General features: G+C 33.6%; 1 protein-coding gene across 16 annotated transcripts in view; it reads right to left on the reverse strand.

The window, feature by feature from the left end:
• The window catches only part of LOC121425834 (muscle M-line assembly protein unc-89-like), a 177,513-nt gene that overhangs the window by 66,379 nt on the left and 93,581 nt on the right, over nucleotides 1-17,553 (reverse strand). For 15 of the 16 annotated variants that reach the window (XM_041622018.1, XM_041622024.1, XM_041621983.1 and 12 more), the window contains 6 exons: nucleotides 17,039-17,142; nucleotides 16,556-16,736; nucleotides 15,340-15,378; nucleotides 12,620-12,786; nucleotides 11,928-12,057; nucleotides 11,263-11,556 (listed from right to left, as the gene is read on the reverse strand). In XM_041622018.1, the coding sequence (XP_041477952.1) occupies nucleotides 11,263-11,556; nucleotides 11,928-12,057; nucleotides 12,620-12,786; nucleotides 15,340-15,378; nucleotides 16,556-16,736; nucleotides 17,039-17,142 (915 nt within the window). The remainder of the gene's footprint in view (nucleotides 1-11,262; nucleotides 11,557-11,927; nucleotides 12,058-12,619; nucleotides 12,787-15,339; nucleotides 15,379-16,555; nucleotides 16,737-17,038; nucleotides 17,143-17,553) is intronic. The other variant, XM_041621952.1, reaches the window with a different exon arrangement.

Raw genomic sequence — 17,553 nt, forward strand, 5'->3', positions numbered from 1 at the left:
AACCAGCTCTCTGTGCTGCAGTACATTACACAGCCAAGGTACTGGTATGCCAACAATTTGAGTCAATTACCGAAGCCCAACGGCTGGGCCCCTCAGGACATGTGTAAAGGTAGAAGGCATGTAGGCATAGTGATTATAGACCTTTACTGGGAACTTGTGTAATCATGTATTTTGGGCTGAAGTAAGTACTTGATGACTGTGTGATATAAAAGAAGGATTGTGTCATAACGAATGATTTACAGACCTTTGTAGTCATAATGGAACAAGATATATATCATCAATACTGCAATATATGACACAGATCAGGTCTAAACATTCCAAAGATATAGTCATTATCATTGGCAGACACAGGGTTAATATCAATGACCAATTCTTGAATAGCAGTAAGTGTGATTTCAAATCTTTGTGAAAAAAGTGAGAGAAAAAGTTTATCGTAACTATCTTTACAGTATGGCAACTACAATTTAAAATCTAAAAAATCATAAACTGCAGATAATATCAGTATATACAAGAATGCTGTGAGAAATAGTTTTGAATGTTTTCAACAGCACTAGTTTCACATCTTCATAAGATGTGTCACACATCTAAGGGCCCTGTGACAAGAAAGATAAAATCAAACATAAATATTGATCGCATAGCTTTTTGTAACAGGTCCAAGACTTAAAATGAAATTAGGTTGGACTTATTATACAGAAGTTTTCCTTTTCATTATAGATGAAAAGTATGCAGTGGTGCTTAAAAGTTCATGAACCCCGCCGGAAAATGCACTCCTTCATGCTGAGTGTTGAATGTAGACAACAATTACACTACAATGTCCCGAGCGAGCCCATATAAAAAAACTATATTGAATGTAATATTTTATCACCCGATTTGACAAATAAATATCTAAAAATGACAAAATCTGAACACTTTTTAAAATGTCGCTTCCTGGTGGAGTTCACTAACTTTTGAGCACCACTGTACATGTATATACTACATGTAACTACGTAATGTGTACACCTCAGAAAAAATCTCTCCACTGTCTTTTACTCTCATGTTACTACTCTACACTAATCTATATCTCTCTATTTTACTCTTCATTTCTTCTCTTTTGCCCTCTCCCTCGCACTTTCTTTTCTCTCTTTCTAGCTTTCTCTTTTTTACAACCTGTGAACTTCCTTCCTTCCTTTTTAACATTATCTCTTCATGTTTAATTGTTTTTTTCTCATATTCTATTTCCAATCATCTTATCATCACTTATATATTCTATCTATTTACCTTGACATTAAATCCTCACTTATTTATCATTTTCACATTTACCACTTTTAACAACATGAAGGTAAGGTGTTAGGTACACGCAAAACAAATTACTAAGGAAAAATAAATTTGCGCTACAAACATGCACAAAATGTTTAGACGTAACTTCTTCCTCATGGTTAACAATAAAAACCAAGAAAAAATTATGAAAGAATAGCGAGTAACCAATCCTCTTTCCTGCATGAGCATGCATTAGCCAAACATTCCATGTGAAAATGTTTCATTCCTATTTTCTTCTACTGGCTTATCTCAGGAAATCTGGCTTGTTGCTAGATCCATTCTGTAATAGCTATTTTATTCTCTTGAGGATGGTCCACCAATCCTAGATTGCCCATGAGGAAATCATGCTATCACAATCCTCTCCAAACCTCAGTTACACCCACATAGCCAACACCATAATCCACGTACATTGTAAAGAGGAATTTACAAGCTACATGTACTACTATGTATACTTCATTACTGAAATCATCGTTGTAGTTAATCAACCGAGAGTAAATTTTTCACAATTACAGTTGTTATTGATATAGTAAAGACAAGGCTTAGAGCTTAATTTGTTGGTAGAATAGCAAATGATTCAAATTATATGCCATTTTGAAGAAATTGATCTCATCTTTGTACTGTACTTGGTGGTACATATCAAGTGGACAATGATCACAATTACAGCAATTTCAAATAGAACCATGGATTATGTAGATTTCCCATGTCTCACTGAAGACTGCAAGGTTTGGTTTAAAAGGTGCTAAATTAGACCCCCAAAATGGTCTTAAATCACCAGAATAAGCATGAATTTACTTAATTACCACTGACAAAAGATTGCATCCATATATATTTTACCCTTGAGTGTGCTCATTCTGTTTGACACACACGAATCTGTAAACCATGAGCTAAATTGAAGTCATGTTGTAGACTCATGGCTACAAGTTGCCAACAATCTAAGAGATGTTAATGATGTTAATCAATCACATTCCTTTGAAAGATGGTGTCCATAACTGAAATGAGACATTTTTTGTTGGATTTGGGATTGGTTTCGTCTGTGTGGCTTGAGGGTTATCAAGGAATAGTAAGGATTCCTTCACACTGTGTGACTCATAAATTCTTGAAGAGGACATCGCTAACCTCTGCATTCCATCTCAATGCTGGCGGATAGCCATTTTGAACATAGCTCCTAGTCAAGGTACCAAGGCATTAAAGGACACATTTGCAAGAGACATTATACTGCATGAAAAAAGTGTATAACTATTAAAGTTACCTTCAAGAGGCATATAGCGCGTTAGTATAGCAGTTTTGTTTTATATGAATTGCAAGAATAGATTCCAATTTGAAAAAGCAATTATTGTACTGCCATTAATAAAAAAAATATCAGAAAATGTTGATTGAAGTTGAATGGAATACATAAAAACCAATTGCTTACCTACACCATTGAAAGCAAATATACTTTCTTTCTATTCATTTAAATGGGACATCTATCTTTAAAGGCCTATGAAATCAACACTGTCTCCCAATGCCATTCTTGATCATATTCTGAGCAGTTTACATCAATTGATTGTTAAGATATAAACCCATTGCTTACAAGAATAGGTTAAACCAATGACCAAATCCAAAGAGGCTTCGACTACTAACAATCAGTCATATCCAATGTAGATAATTGTTTGTATAATCTTTAAGGATATCTAGAGTAATCTAATGTTGGATTTGTTTAAACAGAACATAGTCGCATTAATGCTGTAATGTGTTTTTGACTCCCAATTACTATCTTGACATATCTCTCAACACATTAATCTGAGGAAGGTAAATTGCTTCTAAATGCAGTTCTCATCCATCATTTCATGATAGCCAGTCCAATTATTTACATTTATCCAATGCATCAAAATCAAGTCATGGTGTGTCATTCCTAATACAAATATTCACCTTTTTTCATTTTCACAGAAAAAAAAATCACATTTGATTTCAGATGTTCATATTGCCTCAATTTCTTCCATAAAACCCTTTTCACCCTTTTTCCTATTGGAGTTGTTCCTCAAAATCTTTTTGCATTCTTCAATCAATGACTCTTTGAAACCATTTGAAACACTGACTGCTTTGGTAGCCTTATATAGTCATTTGCAAAACCTCCATTGTACTTACTAAATCTATGTGAGCAATTATGAAATTTGAGATCAATTCTACTTTTATATGATCATTTAACTACTATATATTTTCATTTTCATTTTCAAAAGGTAAATTCTCAATCTTGCACACAATATCACCATGTATTTTAAATACAGGGGGACTATAATGGTTTTGAATAATTGTTATTATTATTCTAAGGCTATAATAAATATAATGCATTTATATGATTTTTAATGAGTTAAACTACATTCAAATTGTAATTTAACTTAAGTAAGAAAAAGTCAGATCGATCATTCATCTGATATACATCACATCCTGCATGACGTAAATCTCATGGGGGAAGGCTAAATTGGTACTACAACCACAAGCCGTCAGTCAGATAATGGGGAAAAGAGCTACACCGGTATTGCGACCGCAAGCGATATGTCAGTGGTGAACTTGTTCTATTAGAACTAGCACCATCCAACGGTCTCAAGGCTGACACACCTCATTAGAAGGACCTCTAAAGAATTCTTGTTGGGTCAATCGATGACATGTTTAGATCCAGCAGATGACAGATATTGCAGAACCGAATGCTGCATTACCCGTGCTGAGACTGCACTGTGATGTTGATTTTGAGGTGGGATGGGGTGGGGGCTGGTATATTCCAAGGAGCATGAGCGAGAATTTAATTGTGGGTGTGTTTGTGCGGATGGGTATGTGCGATGCTGATCAAGAAAGGAGTAGTGGAAAAATTTTAATGTTTGTTACATAGTTGGAGCATATTTAGGGTAAGATCATGTGTCTGGAGAAAGTGGATCAGTATATTTGTATTGGTTGAAAGCAAATCTGGGGTGTATGGGTAAAAAGAGATTTCTCTAAGCTCTTATGCTCACTATAACTATCAATATATTGAGAAATCACATACACAATGTGCACAGATTACAATAGTTAAGAGCCTACACAAAAAAACAAAGTAAAATAACATGCGATTCTTTGTAGGTGGTATAAATTAGTCTTATGAACTTCATTTGGTATCAACATAATAGTGTCAGTCAATTGGTTGGATAAACAATTATCTATCAATACGCCACAAAATGGATAACTAGTTTTTCTTCATTAACTCAGTATTTTTATAATCCTGGGAACTAAACATAACTTTTCAGTATTGGTAGAAAAAAATATAAAAAATATTGAAACTCTGAATAAAAACTTGGTATATTTAGGAATAGAGAAGTTCTGAGAACACACAATGAATAATACTGTACCAGATCTTTAGTACAACTATGGTGCGATTACATCTTTGCATCTGTGAAGTTGATTAAACATTCTTTGGAAGTCATCATGCAGGATTGAATAGTGAATGGTAATTATAAATGATCTGTTAAGACAACCTGCACTGTAATAAGACTGTGATTAATCACTTGGACATGACTTGTTCAAGGGCAGGCATCACTGTTCAGATCTTACTAACAGGAGAGCATCTCATGGTGTGGGTTGTGATTGATTTTCACTGGCAACCTTGCTCTCAGCCAATCATGAGTAAGTATTTCAATAGCTTATAACAGCTTTCAGTGAAAGACAAAGAGAAATCATCTTGTGAAAGGCACCCTGCAAAAACATGGCTACTTCTTCAAAGTCAAATAACATTGGTCCTAATCATCTATCCTTCTGGTTCCCATTGCTTCAAGAAACCACCCTTGACACATTACCTGAGGCTATTGGCAAATTTTAAAACAGTCTTGGAACATTAGATACTCCTTAAACTCCCCAACATATGAAGGTATATCTGGGGTAATGGTGTCCATTCACAGGGATCGTAAAAAAATACATCAGATTAATGTTTTACATCATGCAGCGATTATCTTCTAGTAGATATCTAAACTGTAACAGATAGTTTCCAGGTGGACGAGAAGGGAAAGGATTATCATGAAAAGGTCACCACTAAATCATTATTATCCCACACTTGCCCTTACTTCCAGGTGTGAATATAGATGTCTAATGCTCAATAAATATATTGAAGGGACAAATATATATTGCCTATGTTTTGCATTTCTATATGATTTAAACTGTAATGATGTGCCTAAAACAATTTAGACAATCCAAATTTTTTAATTTGATAAGTGAATATCAATGGATCAATTGAATGCTTGATTGCTTAATGGATTGATAATGCAGGGACTGGATCCAATACTTTCCTATGATCTGGCTTTGAAGTTCCCAAAGAGCATCGGGAATAAGAAATGACAGTAAGAAAGTTGATACCAGCTAAATCCTAAGTAGGGCTTGCGTTAATCACTTGAGTGAAGAATGAGGAGGTGAAAGACAACAGAGATATGGGAAATTGATGACCATCAGTCAATTCGTAGCATGATAGAGCGATATCATCACCCTCAAAGACAACCAAAATACCTAAGCAAATGATATCCGAGACATTCTTGCTTCATAAATCTACCATCATGCATGCAACGGATGAGCAGTAGAGATGACGGTCATGACTGGACGTAATGACCCAACGTGAGCTGTACAAGATCATTCTTTTCCTCATCATCTCTATTGGCAAGGACACAAAGAGAATGGCATTTCGGACATCAGCCACCATATGAGTCTAGGGACCAGGCAATTCGTAGAAGGGTCCTAAAGTAGATTGCCCTTCCCTTGAGGCCATTTAATCTCTGAGACAATTTTTCATATTGAGAGGCCAAGACCTGATGACCACTCGTATTAATGCTGACAGGTCCAATTGACTGTCAAACTTCCTTGACTGCTATGAGCTACGAGCTGATGCCTGAAGAGATTCCACATCAACACAATTCCCAAAATAGAGGGGGGGGTCTTGATTTTAGTATGATTTTTTATAGAAACATTTCATAATGAATAAATTTTATAAAATAAACAAAACATAATTCAGTCTCTACCATTAAAGCCATTACAGCATGTATTGCAACTTTGTTCTTTATCTTCCTCTTCAATTTGGAAATTGAGAAAGATCTGAGAGGCTAAGTTGTATCTTGTGTGACTTCCAGAAAGGTGGCAGTTCCAGCTTCAGGAGTGCTCATATTACATCAAATGCCACAAAAAAAATAAGGGTGCTTGGTGCGAATTGCAAAAGGCATGTGAAGATATGCAGTTAAGCAATTCTACAAGAACAGCAACAATTACAATTTGTTGTATAGATCAGATGAAATTTGCTCTGTTACTCCAAGACGATACTACCCTTCAAGTAAAATAAATGTCATACAACTGAGTAGAAACCTCTTCCAAGTGATGGCATGCAAGCATAACCCTGTTGCATAATAACAGATTATGTTATCACTACCATAAGTTTACATTCATCAAAAATTTGATCATTTAAATTTTCTTCTTTCTATTGTTTTTTTTTAATTGTAGTCTTTAAAAGATGTCTTTATTACACATTTGTTCATGTAGAATGACCTACTAAAAGATCTCAGCTCTACTCAAGCACATGTATCTAAACTACTGGGTAAAGGATGTGATGCTTACATGCATTATTGGACTACATCTACAAATGCATTCACACAATTGTATTAAGCTTTTCCAATAATAGATCTCAAATCTGATCCATATCAAAGTTACCTCAGCCAGGGAATTATTTCAATTCTAAAATTTGATTAGCAGTTTTGGCACTTAGGACAAGGATTTCAATAATATTTCATCCATTCTTAAAAAGAAAATCTGCTACACTAATTATGTTTTATGTAACAATAACTCTTAAATTACAAAGCATTTTGCAATAGATATATATCAGGAAACTTTTCCTGGACACACAGGTGAAATTGACCGTAACAACCAAATAAACAAGAGATTACTCATCTAGAAAAAAGCAATAGAATCAAACTTCTATTCGTATTTCTGAATTCTATGTCTTTATGTATATGCAAATGCATTTTGTTGGGGGGACATACATATGGAGAAAAGAACAGATGTCTGAGTGATACCAATCTTTCTACAGGGAAAGGGATTAAGGGTCTTAAGGGTATTATTCAGCAATGTTATGGGTAAAGAAATTTGGGGATTTCCGTTTCATCTTTGGGATTCAAAAACGATCAATTCAAATGTCTTTTCACTCAACTGTTTCCTTTCTTCTACCTGCAATAACTATATGTGGTCTAAAAAATTGTTGTAGACACAATTTTGATACACCTTTCACTAAGTGCTGGAATCTTACAGTAAAATGCATATTGTGAAGCTTTATCTTGTTTCAAAGCAAGTGCTGTTGATTAATTTTTGTGAGCAAACAATCTTCACACAAAAAAAATAAATTACATCATGCATTAATGGCATGCACTTTTAAGTTGCACTAATCAAACATTACCTGCATAAAATGGCACAAAAACACTGTTTTATCTTAAACAGTGTACAGTTATAGTAACAAGACAAACAAGAACTTAAAGTGATAACCAGCACTTTACTTTGTAAATTTTATAGGTTTCAATTTTTTGTCAATTTTTTGTCTAATTCTTTCTATTCTTTTTTTTTTCTTGCACGATACATCAAATCCACATTTAGCATGCAGGTAGAGAGAAAACAACAAAATGACACAGATGAATTGAGAGTCTCTGAATACCAAAGAAAGGCCAAAAACAAAGTAATTCCTGTCACAAAACATATGATTTATTGTTCTATATAAACAAAAAGAAACAATCCAGATGATCAAATAGAAGCACAAAATAAATGAAAATGTTTACATTTCTGAATTTGTGCAACATTTTATGAGGATCAGAAATATTACATAAAATACAGCAGATTACAGTATTTTACATTTTTGGGGTTACAAAATCTGTTTCAAAATAACAGATGTTATGAAAACAAGGTTTCTCTAATATTGATCCTTATAATTATACCAAAAAACATTTCATCATCATCAAGTACTTAGGAGTGATTGAAACGTCTTTGCCTTTACTATTCTGATAACTAAGTGTAAAGTAAACACAGTAAAATTAGAAGGGAAAAAATGGTTTCTAAACAAATTTGAGGAATCTATGAAATGTACAGTGGTTTTAGATGGGAAGCTATGTATTTTGAAAACAGACACCAAGGGAAGTGCAAATGTCAAACCTAAATGTGCAACAACTTACAAAATGAAGAAAGGCTGTACATTTTTCTTTCTTTCTTTTTTCATTTTTCATTTCTTATTTTTCAAATTTTTCATAATTTTATCTATTTTTTCAATTTATTCTTTTCAAGCTAGCCCTTGAAAATGTACTATACAGATTCACTTCTAATGGATTTGAAGTATGACTTTATCTAAATATATGATGGGACAGTGAACAGGGAAAGGGGGAAGGGATGCTTGCCTGTGGGTGGAATATTTCTCAAGGGTTTGGGCAAGGAAGAACATTGCATTTATGATGTATATCCATATATGTGGGATTGGGCAAGCTATTGGGGAAAATGAGTTTGTATACATTTATACATAGTTTGCCAAACAGGAACATGCAATATATAGACATTAAAACAATGTCATCATTAAACAAATAAATATAAATATCGAACACCTTTAAAAAAAAAGATAAATGATGCATGTATCATGAGTCAAATATAGAAAAGGGTGCATACAGGTCTACAAAAAATCCATTAATTATCAGAACAGATTTAATATTAGATTTATAATCAGAAAATTAGGGATCTAGATTTCATCAGTTATGAACAGATAATTAGTTTATTTACTTTTTAAGTTCTGTGTTTGTGATAATCTATAACTAAAATAAGCAACATTTAGTCCATCTGTCTAACTTCCTGAGTGAAATATGACTTAAAATCTAGTTTACGAAAGCACAGTCCTTCCCTCATATAAAACTCACTGATATCATGAAAGAATGTGTAGCATGAATACTATTCATCTATATTGTAAACTAAGGCAATATGGCATGCATGGAAAGTGAAAGAGGACATTGGTTCTTGGGTGACTCCCCTACACCTCTACCCCCCCCCCCTTCCCTCCCACAGGGAATTCCCGCGTGTTTCCTTGAGGGTAACTCTCCCCCACCCTACCAGAAGAACACTTCCAAAACCATATACATGTAGAACATTATGTACATACATGTAGCCTAACAATTCACACATGGGAAACTACAGCTACTGAATTTGCTATCAAAATAAGAAATAGATATATACACTGTATATTTTCTTTTTTAAATAGTAATAAGAATTTTGAAAGTTATGTTTCATTCTTCTCTATTGCACAAAGCACTGAAAATGGCTGCACAATACGGATCATCTCTTTGAATATATATCTATATATGTACATTTTGGTAACTGATAAATGTACTGAGTACTTGATGCTTCAAACATCTGATGACAATATGTTACAAGTATTCAACTTGGAACTTAAACAATAATGTGTAATATGAGCATCTTAGTGCAAAATACATGTATTGAAAAATACAGCTACCAAAAGATGTTTGTAAGATAAGGCACTTTTACCATCATTATATCAATACAATTTAATGGCAAGATATATAGATATCTATTTTTTTCTTGAATAATAATTAAAAATACTGACATATTCATTGTTTTAATGAGATCAAGAAACAACACTTAACTAGAAAAACAGTTTTCGAAAAACAATTTTCCACAAACAAAGCCTTATGAATTTACATACAATTATACAAATAGTTCTCATCTACAAAAAGATGACAAACTAGACATGTTGGGTATCCAAGCAAAGTTACCTCCATCGGATATGATCAGTAACCACTTCTTATCTAACTTCTTTAAATGCAAAAAAAAAGATTTTGATCTCATTTGCAATGCAGTCTTATAGGGCGTTGCAAGAATTGTTCCCAAAATCAAGCATATGCCGTGCAATTAATTGCAAATATGTGGTTGATTGCTTATCTGCTCTATGAAACAAGAGAGTTTAATCTGATTTGCTACAGCTACAAGTGATCAACCAATTGTAAAATTGCAACAGAATATTTGCGATTGATTGCAAATATTTTCTTGCAACACCCACTAAGAATACAAACCAGACCTTTGTGCACCTACATGTACACACCTGAAAATTAAGAAAATCTGTCCAATAATTCTCAAGTTATCATCTTAAAGCCAATAATTATAATAGACGATGCTTATTAAGTGCATAATAACTGCTGTAATTCTTTATGCGGATAGATGGAGAGGTGCACTGATCGATGCTACCTCTAAAATTTGTCTGAGATTAGTACTACAAAATGATTCCCCCAACTATACTAATTAGAAATTCATATAAACCACATACATGTACTTAATTTAATATAAACCACATACTTGATTATAAGAATAGCAATGATGAGATACACCTCCACCAACTAAAATGCATGATAAAACAAGACATAATTCTGTAAGGCTATTCGCAAGTTACACACGACTGAACACGTCTGGAACATTTTTTTGTTTTTTCACAAAGTGGGATTAAATTCCTCTTACGCTGATCAAATTTTCCAAATTATACACTGTGAATTCAAATGTCTATTAAGTCATGTGTAACTTAAGAACACCTTCATGAGAAACTCTCCTGATATGCCTCATCTTCCTCTCTCTTTGTGTCTTGCATTGTGCCAATGTCTATTTTGAGATTTTCATTCAAAATTTGTATTTTTCATAAGAGAGTAGACCATATGACGAATACTTCCAGAGCAAAAAACTACATGTATATCATGACGTTCACAGCCATTAGCCCCCAACATAAATAGAGAGCAGGAAGAAAACACAATATTCTAGTCACATAAAAACTTTTGTTTGCAAGGCACAATTTATGTAGACATACAGGACAGAAGGTAAAAAACATTCACTTCGAGGTCAGATCTGGTGAGACAATCATCCCCTTTACAACTTAAAGTGGCTACCGACTTTTCCACTTTGGTGACAACTCACCTTTGATACGCAACGTGGCGACGCAGATAGCTTCCCCGTAATCGTTCTTGGCGCGGCACTCGAAAACACCGGCATCTTCATCAAATACCTCCAAGATTTCCAGTTTATGGAACTGACCATCTTCGGAGATTTGAAAGACGCCCTGTTCAACTTTGACCCCATCCTTGAACCAGGAGACGGAGGGCTTTGGGTCGCCCGTGATGCGGCACTCAAAGGTCAGAGATTCACCTTCGTAGCAGCGGCGATTGCCAAATGTCTGAGCAAAGTGAGGTGCAGCTGTTGGAGTTTTGGGCACTGAAAGTAAGTAAAATAAGATAAAGATCAATAACCATGATCTACTCCACAAGGATTATCAAAAACAAAATTTTACCAATATATTGGTACTTCCATTTTTGAAGAACGATTATTCTCTACTTTTCTTGAAATAGTATCAGAATCTTCTTTCAAGATGATAATTTCATCAAAAATTTCACATTATCATTATTATTATTATTACTGGTATTATTATTATTATAATCATTAATTATTAACTAACCACTCTATTGCATATCACTGTGTTCTATTCACCAAGTAACATGAAGGACTTAATGACAGTTATTTGTTTTGAAATATAATGCTTGTCATTAAAGCTGCAAATAGACAAGGTTAAAAAGTCAGATAATTACCATCAACAACAAGAGTTGCAGCAGATACATCTCTTCCTTTGTCGTTTGTTGCAACTACGCTGTAGGTACCTGCATCCTGTGGCCCAACCTTCGGGATGGTTAGCATGTTATGTTCCCCAGTTTGGCTGATCTGCAATTTGAAATGACAGTACAATTACGGATAAGAATTGGACTATCCACGATAATTGAAAGCCAAATGACAGATCTAATTTTTCTTTTTTCAGATTTCACACTACATGTATTTCAAAAGAATACATGGCTTTTGGATATTCCGTGCACTATTAGCCCCTGACTACTGAAATCTAAAATACGAATAGGCTTTGTACAGACACTAACAAGTTAGATGTATGTGTAACAGAGTAAATACAAAAATTAATTCATTGTTACTCAATTGATGACATGTATGTTTTGGAGAATTGAAATATACTTGAACCTGAACCTAGCTGAAACACTTTTAAAGGGTAAAATAATGAACAAAAATCGTTACAGAATTATCATTATTTAGAAAAAAATGCTTTTATTATCAAACAATACTTAATGATGAATTCTGGTAATAGATTCCCACTATTTCATAATTAGAATGGAACTTGCATACTTTTGTATACTTTTGTAAGATAAATTCAATTGTAATTTATCAACTAATTTCACTCTTAATTTTCAACCAAATGTCACCAATTTGCAGTGATATGTACCTCAATGTATGGATGAGTCTGAATCTCAATGCTGTTCTTGAACCATTGTACAGTCGGCTGTGGGGTGCCTTGGATTTTAACCCTGAACTGTACTCTGTCACCTGGCTGTACCTCTTGGTCATTCAGTCGAATGACAATAGTCGGTCGGTCATCAACGTCTTTCTCTCCTGCAATCATGATAAAAGAGATATGTTCAACTGATTAAACAAATTTCTATAATGGAATCTTATCAAAAACAAATAATTCACAAAATTCAGAATTGCAGAAGATTTTACAAATCTAAAAAATTGAAACAACTTAATAGAAAATAATGTAATAAAATAATGCACATACACACATCTTAACTAAATATATAATACCGAAATCTCATATACAAGAATGAAAAACAACATTCTTTTGAATATGATATCAACTACCATGCTTTGTTGAAATATCCTTATGAATTCACATTAAACACAGAAAATGCATCATAAATCTAGCATAAGAGAAATCATAATCGTAGTTTACGAGTTTTCTTGTGGAAAATGTCACAATCCTACTGGGTTTTTTTTTAAGCTACATTCATTTTAGTTTTATCTGCAAAATATTAAAATAAATTACAGTATCATCACACATATAATTAAAAGCAATGAATTACATAAGAAAAGCATAAAACCCTTTCAATTTGAAATACGATTACATATTCATTACGAAAAAAAAATAATTTAACTCGGAATAAGTTTTAAAATAAAGACTTCAATATAGCTGAGGGGAAAGCTACAGAGTGCCCAAATTTTCATTGAAAATCAAATAAATAAATAGAGCCATGATTACATATCAAGCAAATACAACCCATTCCAGGCATAGCATTCCCATAACACCAAATCAAAAACATAAAACAATGACAAAATAAATAAACACATGAGGTCTTTAACTTCAGAACATTCCATTGCAAGATTGCTTTATAGGGGGGGTGATGTGTTTGATATATCTCATTTCCAAAATGAAATGTTTTTTATTTCTCAACTAAAAAATATGTCAATCTTATTTGACTAAATGATATTGTCTGGTCCGTATACATTTCTCTGTATTTACAGGTATGGGGAAACCTACAATGAAGGGAATTAAGTGCTTTAGTTTTGATGTCAATTTAATGGTACTCATTTTTTTTATTATAATTAAGTGAATCATTTTCACCTATCTTTTTAATAGGAAGTAAACTTATCAAATCATTCAAAAAACAAAATTAATTTCATGCATATTCATTTCAAAATCATTATATCGTGCAGTTACTGTAAAAGGACACATTCAGAAACATAAGCATGCATTAAATTAATTCCAACTTCTTTTCCTACCTCTCCCCTTGCCTGGGAAAAACAAAGGACGTCTGTTGCGTGCAGAACACAAAAACCAGTACACAGCACAGAAAACATTAGCCATTCAGTATTAATTTCACACTTCTGGGAAATACCACATGTTTCTATTATGAGTTACTACATGATTTAAATAAATAGAAAATTGTATTTATTTGTAGTCTCTACATTTTCATCAAATTTCATTGCTGATTATTTCAGACATCACACAATAATATATAACAGGAAATTTGATTTTTTTCACTGTTTAATTCAACACTATCTTGGGCCAATTCTCAATTGATTCATTTTATGAAAAAAATATTCCTTGGAAGAGCCTAAACCTCTGGAAGAATTCTTTCCATTCCACTTAAATCTAATTTGTAGTAAGTGGGGAGTACATATGTCTGGTTAGACACCCGCATTGACAAATGGTGAGGTGTGTTGGGAGAAATGCACACATAGCAAGCACAGGAGGGGGTGGTCCATTTATCATGCCCTCACGTTTCAGTATCTAATTATAGACTATGACATCATGATTTCTGGCAACAACATCACAGAAGATATATATCACTACGTTCAGCATTTCCAGTTTGTTTGAGAGTTGTATAGGGTAGATCACGGGAGGGGGACAAAGGGGGCACATGCCCCTTCCTTTGGAGGACATTTGTTTGGCTCCTCTTTGGTTAATTCTGGATATGTCCCTTTTTCCAGTTTATATTCAGGATGTATAACAATTACAACAGCAACAATTAATGTGTTATTTGTTTTTGTTTGCGATTCAGTCCTTTCTGAGTTCATAAAGAAACAGATTTTACAGAATTACATAACATTCAATACATTCCATTCCTGAAGAACGGCCAAAGTGAAAACCGGTTATATTCTATTTGACGTATACAATTTTTAGCACACTACGGCAAAAACATTTCTGAATTTCATAATATATTTCATATTCTAAATTCAGAAAAAGCAATAGCATTGTATTCACATATAGTTTATTACTAAAGAAGCATGTGTTATATAATCTTCAGTCACATGAAATACTAGCACAAAAATGAATTCACATATTTGAAAAGCAGAAAATATCAACTGTTTGCTTCAAATATACCAAACAGTTCGCAAAAAGCAGATGAGATGTTAATTGACAAGCAGAAAGACAGTTTCACTGCAAATCTATCAGTAAGTTGTTCTATGTTTCATCAGTTACAACAAACATTTGACTCAAATATCGGACTTCAATATTAAGGAAAAGTATCCATTGTAAGTGTACTTGTACAAACCATTACAACAGAAAATTGTATCACACTTTGTATTAGCAACCTTTCTAGGAGAGTATAGAAGACATAAATTGAGCAAATCTTGGTACCAAATGGATTTTATACTAAATACCTTTCCGTATGAACAGGACGGCATGGGAAGTTCTTGCGTCTATATAAAGGGGTGGGACCAGGAAAGTTTCGTAACAATGTGAAAACAGACATGCTATTGAATGGGTGGGGTCAGGCGGAAAATGAAGACAGCAACGCTGCTTCGATCCTCAACCAAACACAAACCCTGATAATCAAATCCACACATCAAAAATTATCTCCAAGATGAATTCAAGACGAAACAAACTAAAGAAACTCATGAACTGAAAGGACATGAAAGGGTGTATTCAAAATGTACTTGCAGCAGATTTTGTAGAACTATCTATCAGTCATCTAAAGTTCCTTCTCAAATGGCAAAAAGTTGCATGGCTTACTGACTAGTGAATTGTGCAATGCCATTTTTAGATTTTGTATTTTAAACCCATGGCTCCAGTAGGAAATGGGTTTAAGAATACTGTAAATAATTGAACAAAATCCCTATTGCTTTGAATTATTCTCCATAGTAAAACAAACTAACTTGTTTATATGGGTACATATTGGCCAAACATGATGGACATTGTTATGCAACTGTAACATTTCAAACAAAGTCAATTCAATTTTGTGATACATTAGACTAAAAGTTCCTAATTAGATTTTAGAGAACTTTCATCCAAAGCCTTATTAATGAGAAATTATTATAAAGCACTCTGAAAACACTGCACACAGAATGATTTTATCATCCCCTTCAATTCAATCCAAAAATTTCAAACAATCTCACACTAGATGCTCAAGAAAGTGCTGATTTTTGTTCTTTTTTGTGTATGCTTATAGTAAACTTGTGATTGTTGTTGAGCTAGGGTGCAATATTGTGATACAAGACAAGCCTTTCCTTCTCCCCTTCCTTGTTTTCTTTCCTATTTTTCTTATTCCATCATAGACTCATTTCTACTTTGCCTCTCAGATTTCTCTTTTCCTTTGTCGTTGATCCTCTTTTTTTCCTCACTTTCACTGTACAGCAGTAACTCCTAGACTTTGACTGAACTGGAGTATAACATTTCATTCATATATTATATTTTTTTATTTTTCTTAGAGTTCAGTTAGAAGTTTCATTTTGACAAAATTGACGATATTGTATATGATGTGATTTAGCACAACCAAGATTCCAAATGAAATGTCTTGTGATTTTTTTTCAAAACAAGTGGCAATGAATGTCAATTTATCTTAATTTATTCTAGGGACTATGATACAACAGAACTTACCGTCAACAAGAAGAGTAGCAGATGAAACAGAAACTCCAAACTCGTTGGTTAGAGTGATGCGATAGTTGCCAGAATCACTAGGCCGAACCTGGAGGATCATTAGGATCTGTCTGTCGCCCTCTGTGAGGAAACGGACCCGAGACGTCTCTGTGATAGAGCGCTCGTCCTTTGTCCACTTCACCTGCAAGAAGGACAAGAGAAGAGATTTTTGGCCTTATGAAATTCAACTTAGAGGTTCAATGCACTCTAAAATTTCTGATTCATTGCATGATTTATTCCTCAGTAGAAAAATGTTTGGTCCTATTTCAATATGAAGCGATGCAGGTGGCAAAATGCAAGGACATTTGAGATGTCAAGTAGAAACATTCTAAATCAAAAACATTTATTCTTCTTAACACTTTAACAATGATTGGTGTCAAGAGGAATCATCATGACAATATGGCTTGTAAATTTTTTTTGAGGAGTTGATACAGTCAAACTTACAGTGGGGGCAGGAGATCCCGACACTCGACATTCCAACCTGATGGTACAGCCCTCAGAAGCAACCACACTCTCTAGAGGAGCAATGAAATCAGGGGATTGTTTCTCTGAAAAACAGATAAAGAAAAGAGAAAATATAATTAATCGTAAAATATCATTTAATACAAATGACATACTGTTCTTTTAGTGAGTTTTAGGGATTGAATTTTTTTCTCCATAAAAGCATGTATGAAATTGTATGAAAAAGGATGTCTTATATTGAGCACACAGGTCAATAACTTTCAATCTTCTTTGAAATTACACTTACTACAAGAGATAAAGGGCTGCTTATTTATTATTTTTAAATTCAAAATCACCATCAATTTTCTTAGAAATTGCACTTCTTACTAGATAAGATAAGGAGGCTGTTTCCATTACAAAATTATTCATTCATATCTCTGCTATTCTCTAGAAAACATTTGCCCAACCTTCAATGGAATATTTCTCTCATTTACAGGCAATAAACTTAATAAAACCAC

Source organism: Lytechinus variegatus, chromosome 1, assembly GCF_018143015.1.
Source record: "Lytechinus variegatus isolate NC3 chromosome 1, Lvar_3.0, whole genome shotgun sequence".
Lineage (NCBI taxonomy): Eukaryota > Metazoa > Echinodermata > Echinoidea > Temnopleuroida > Toxopneustidae > Lytechinus > Lytechinus variegatus.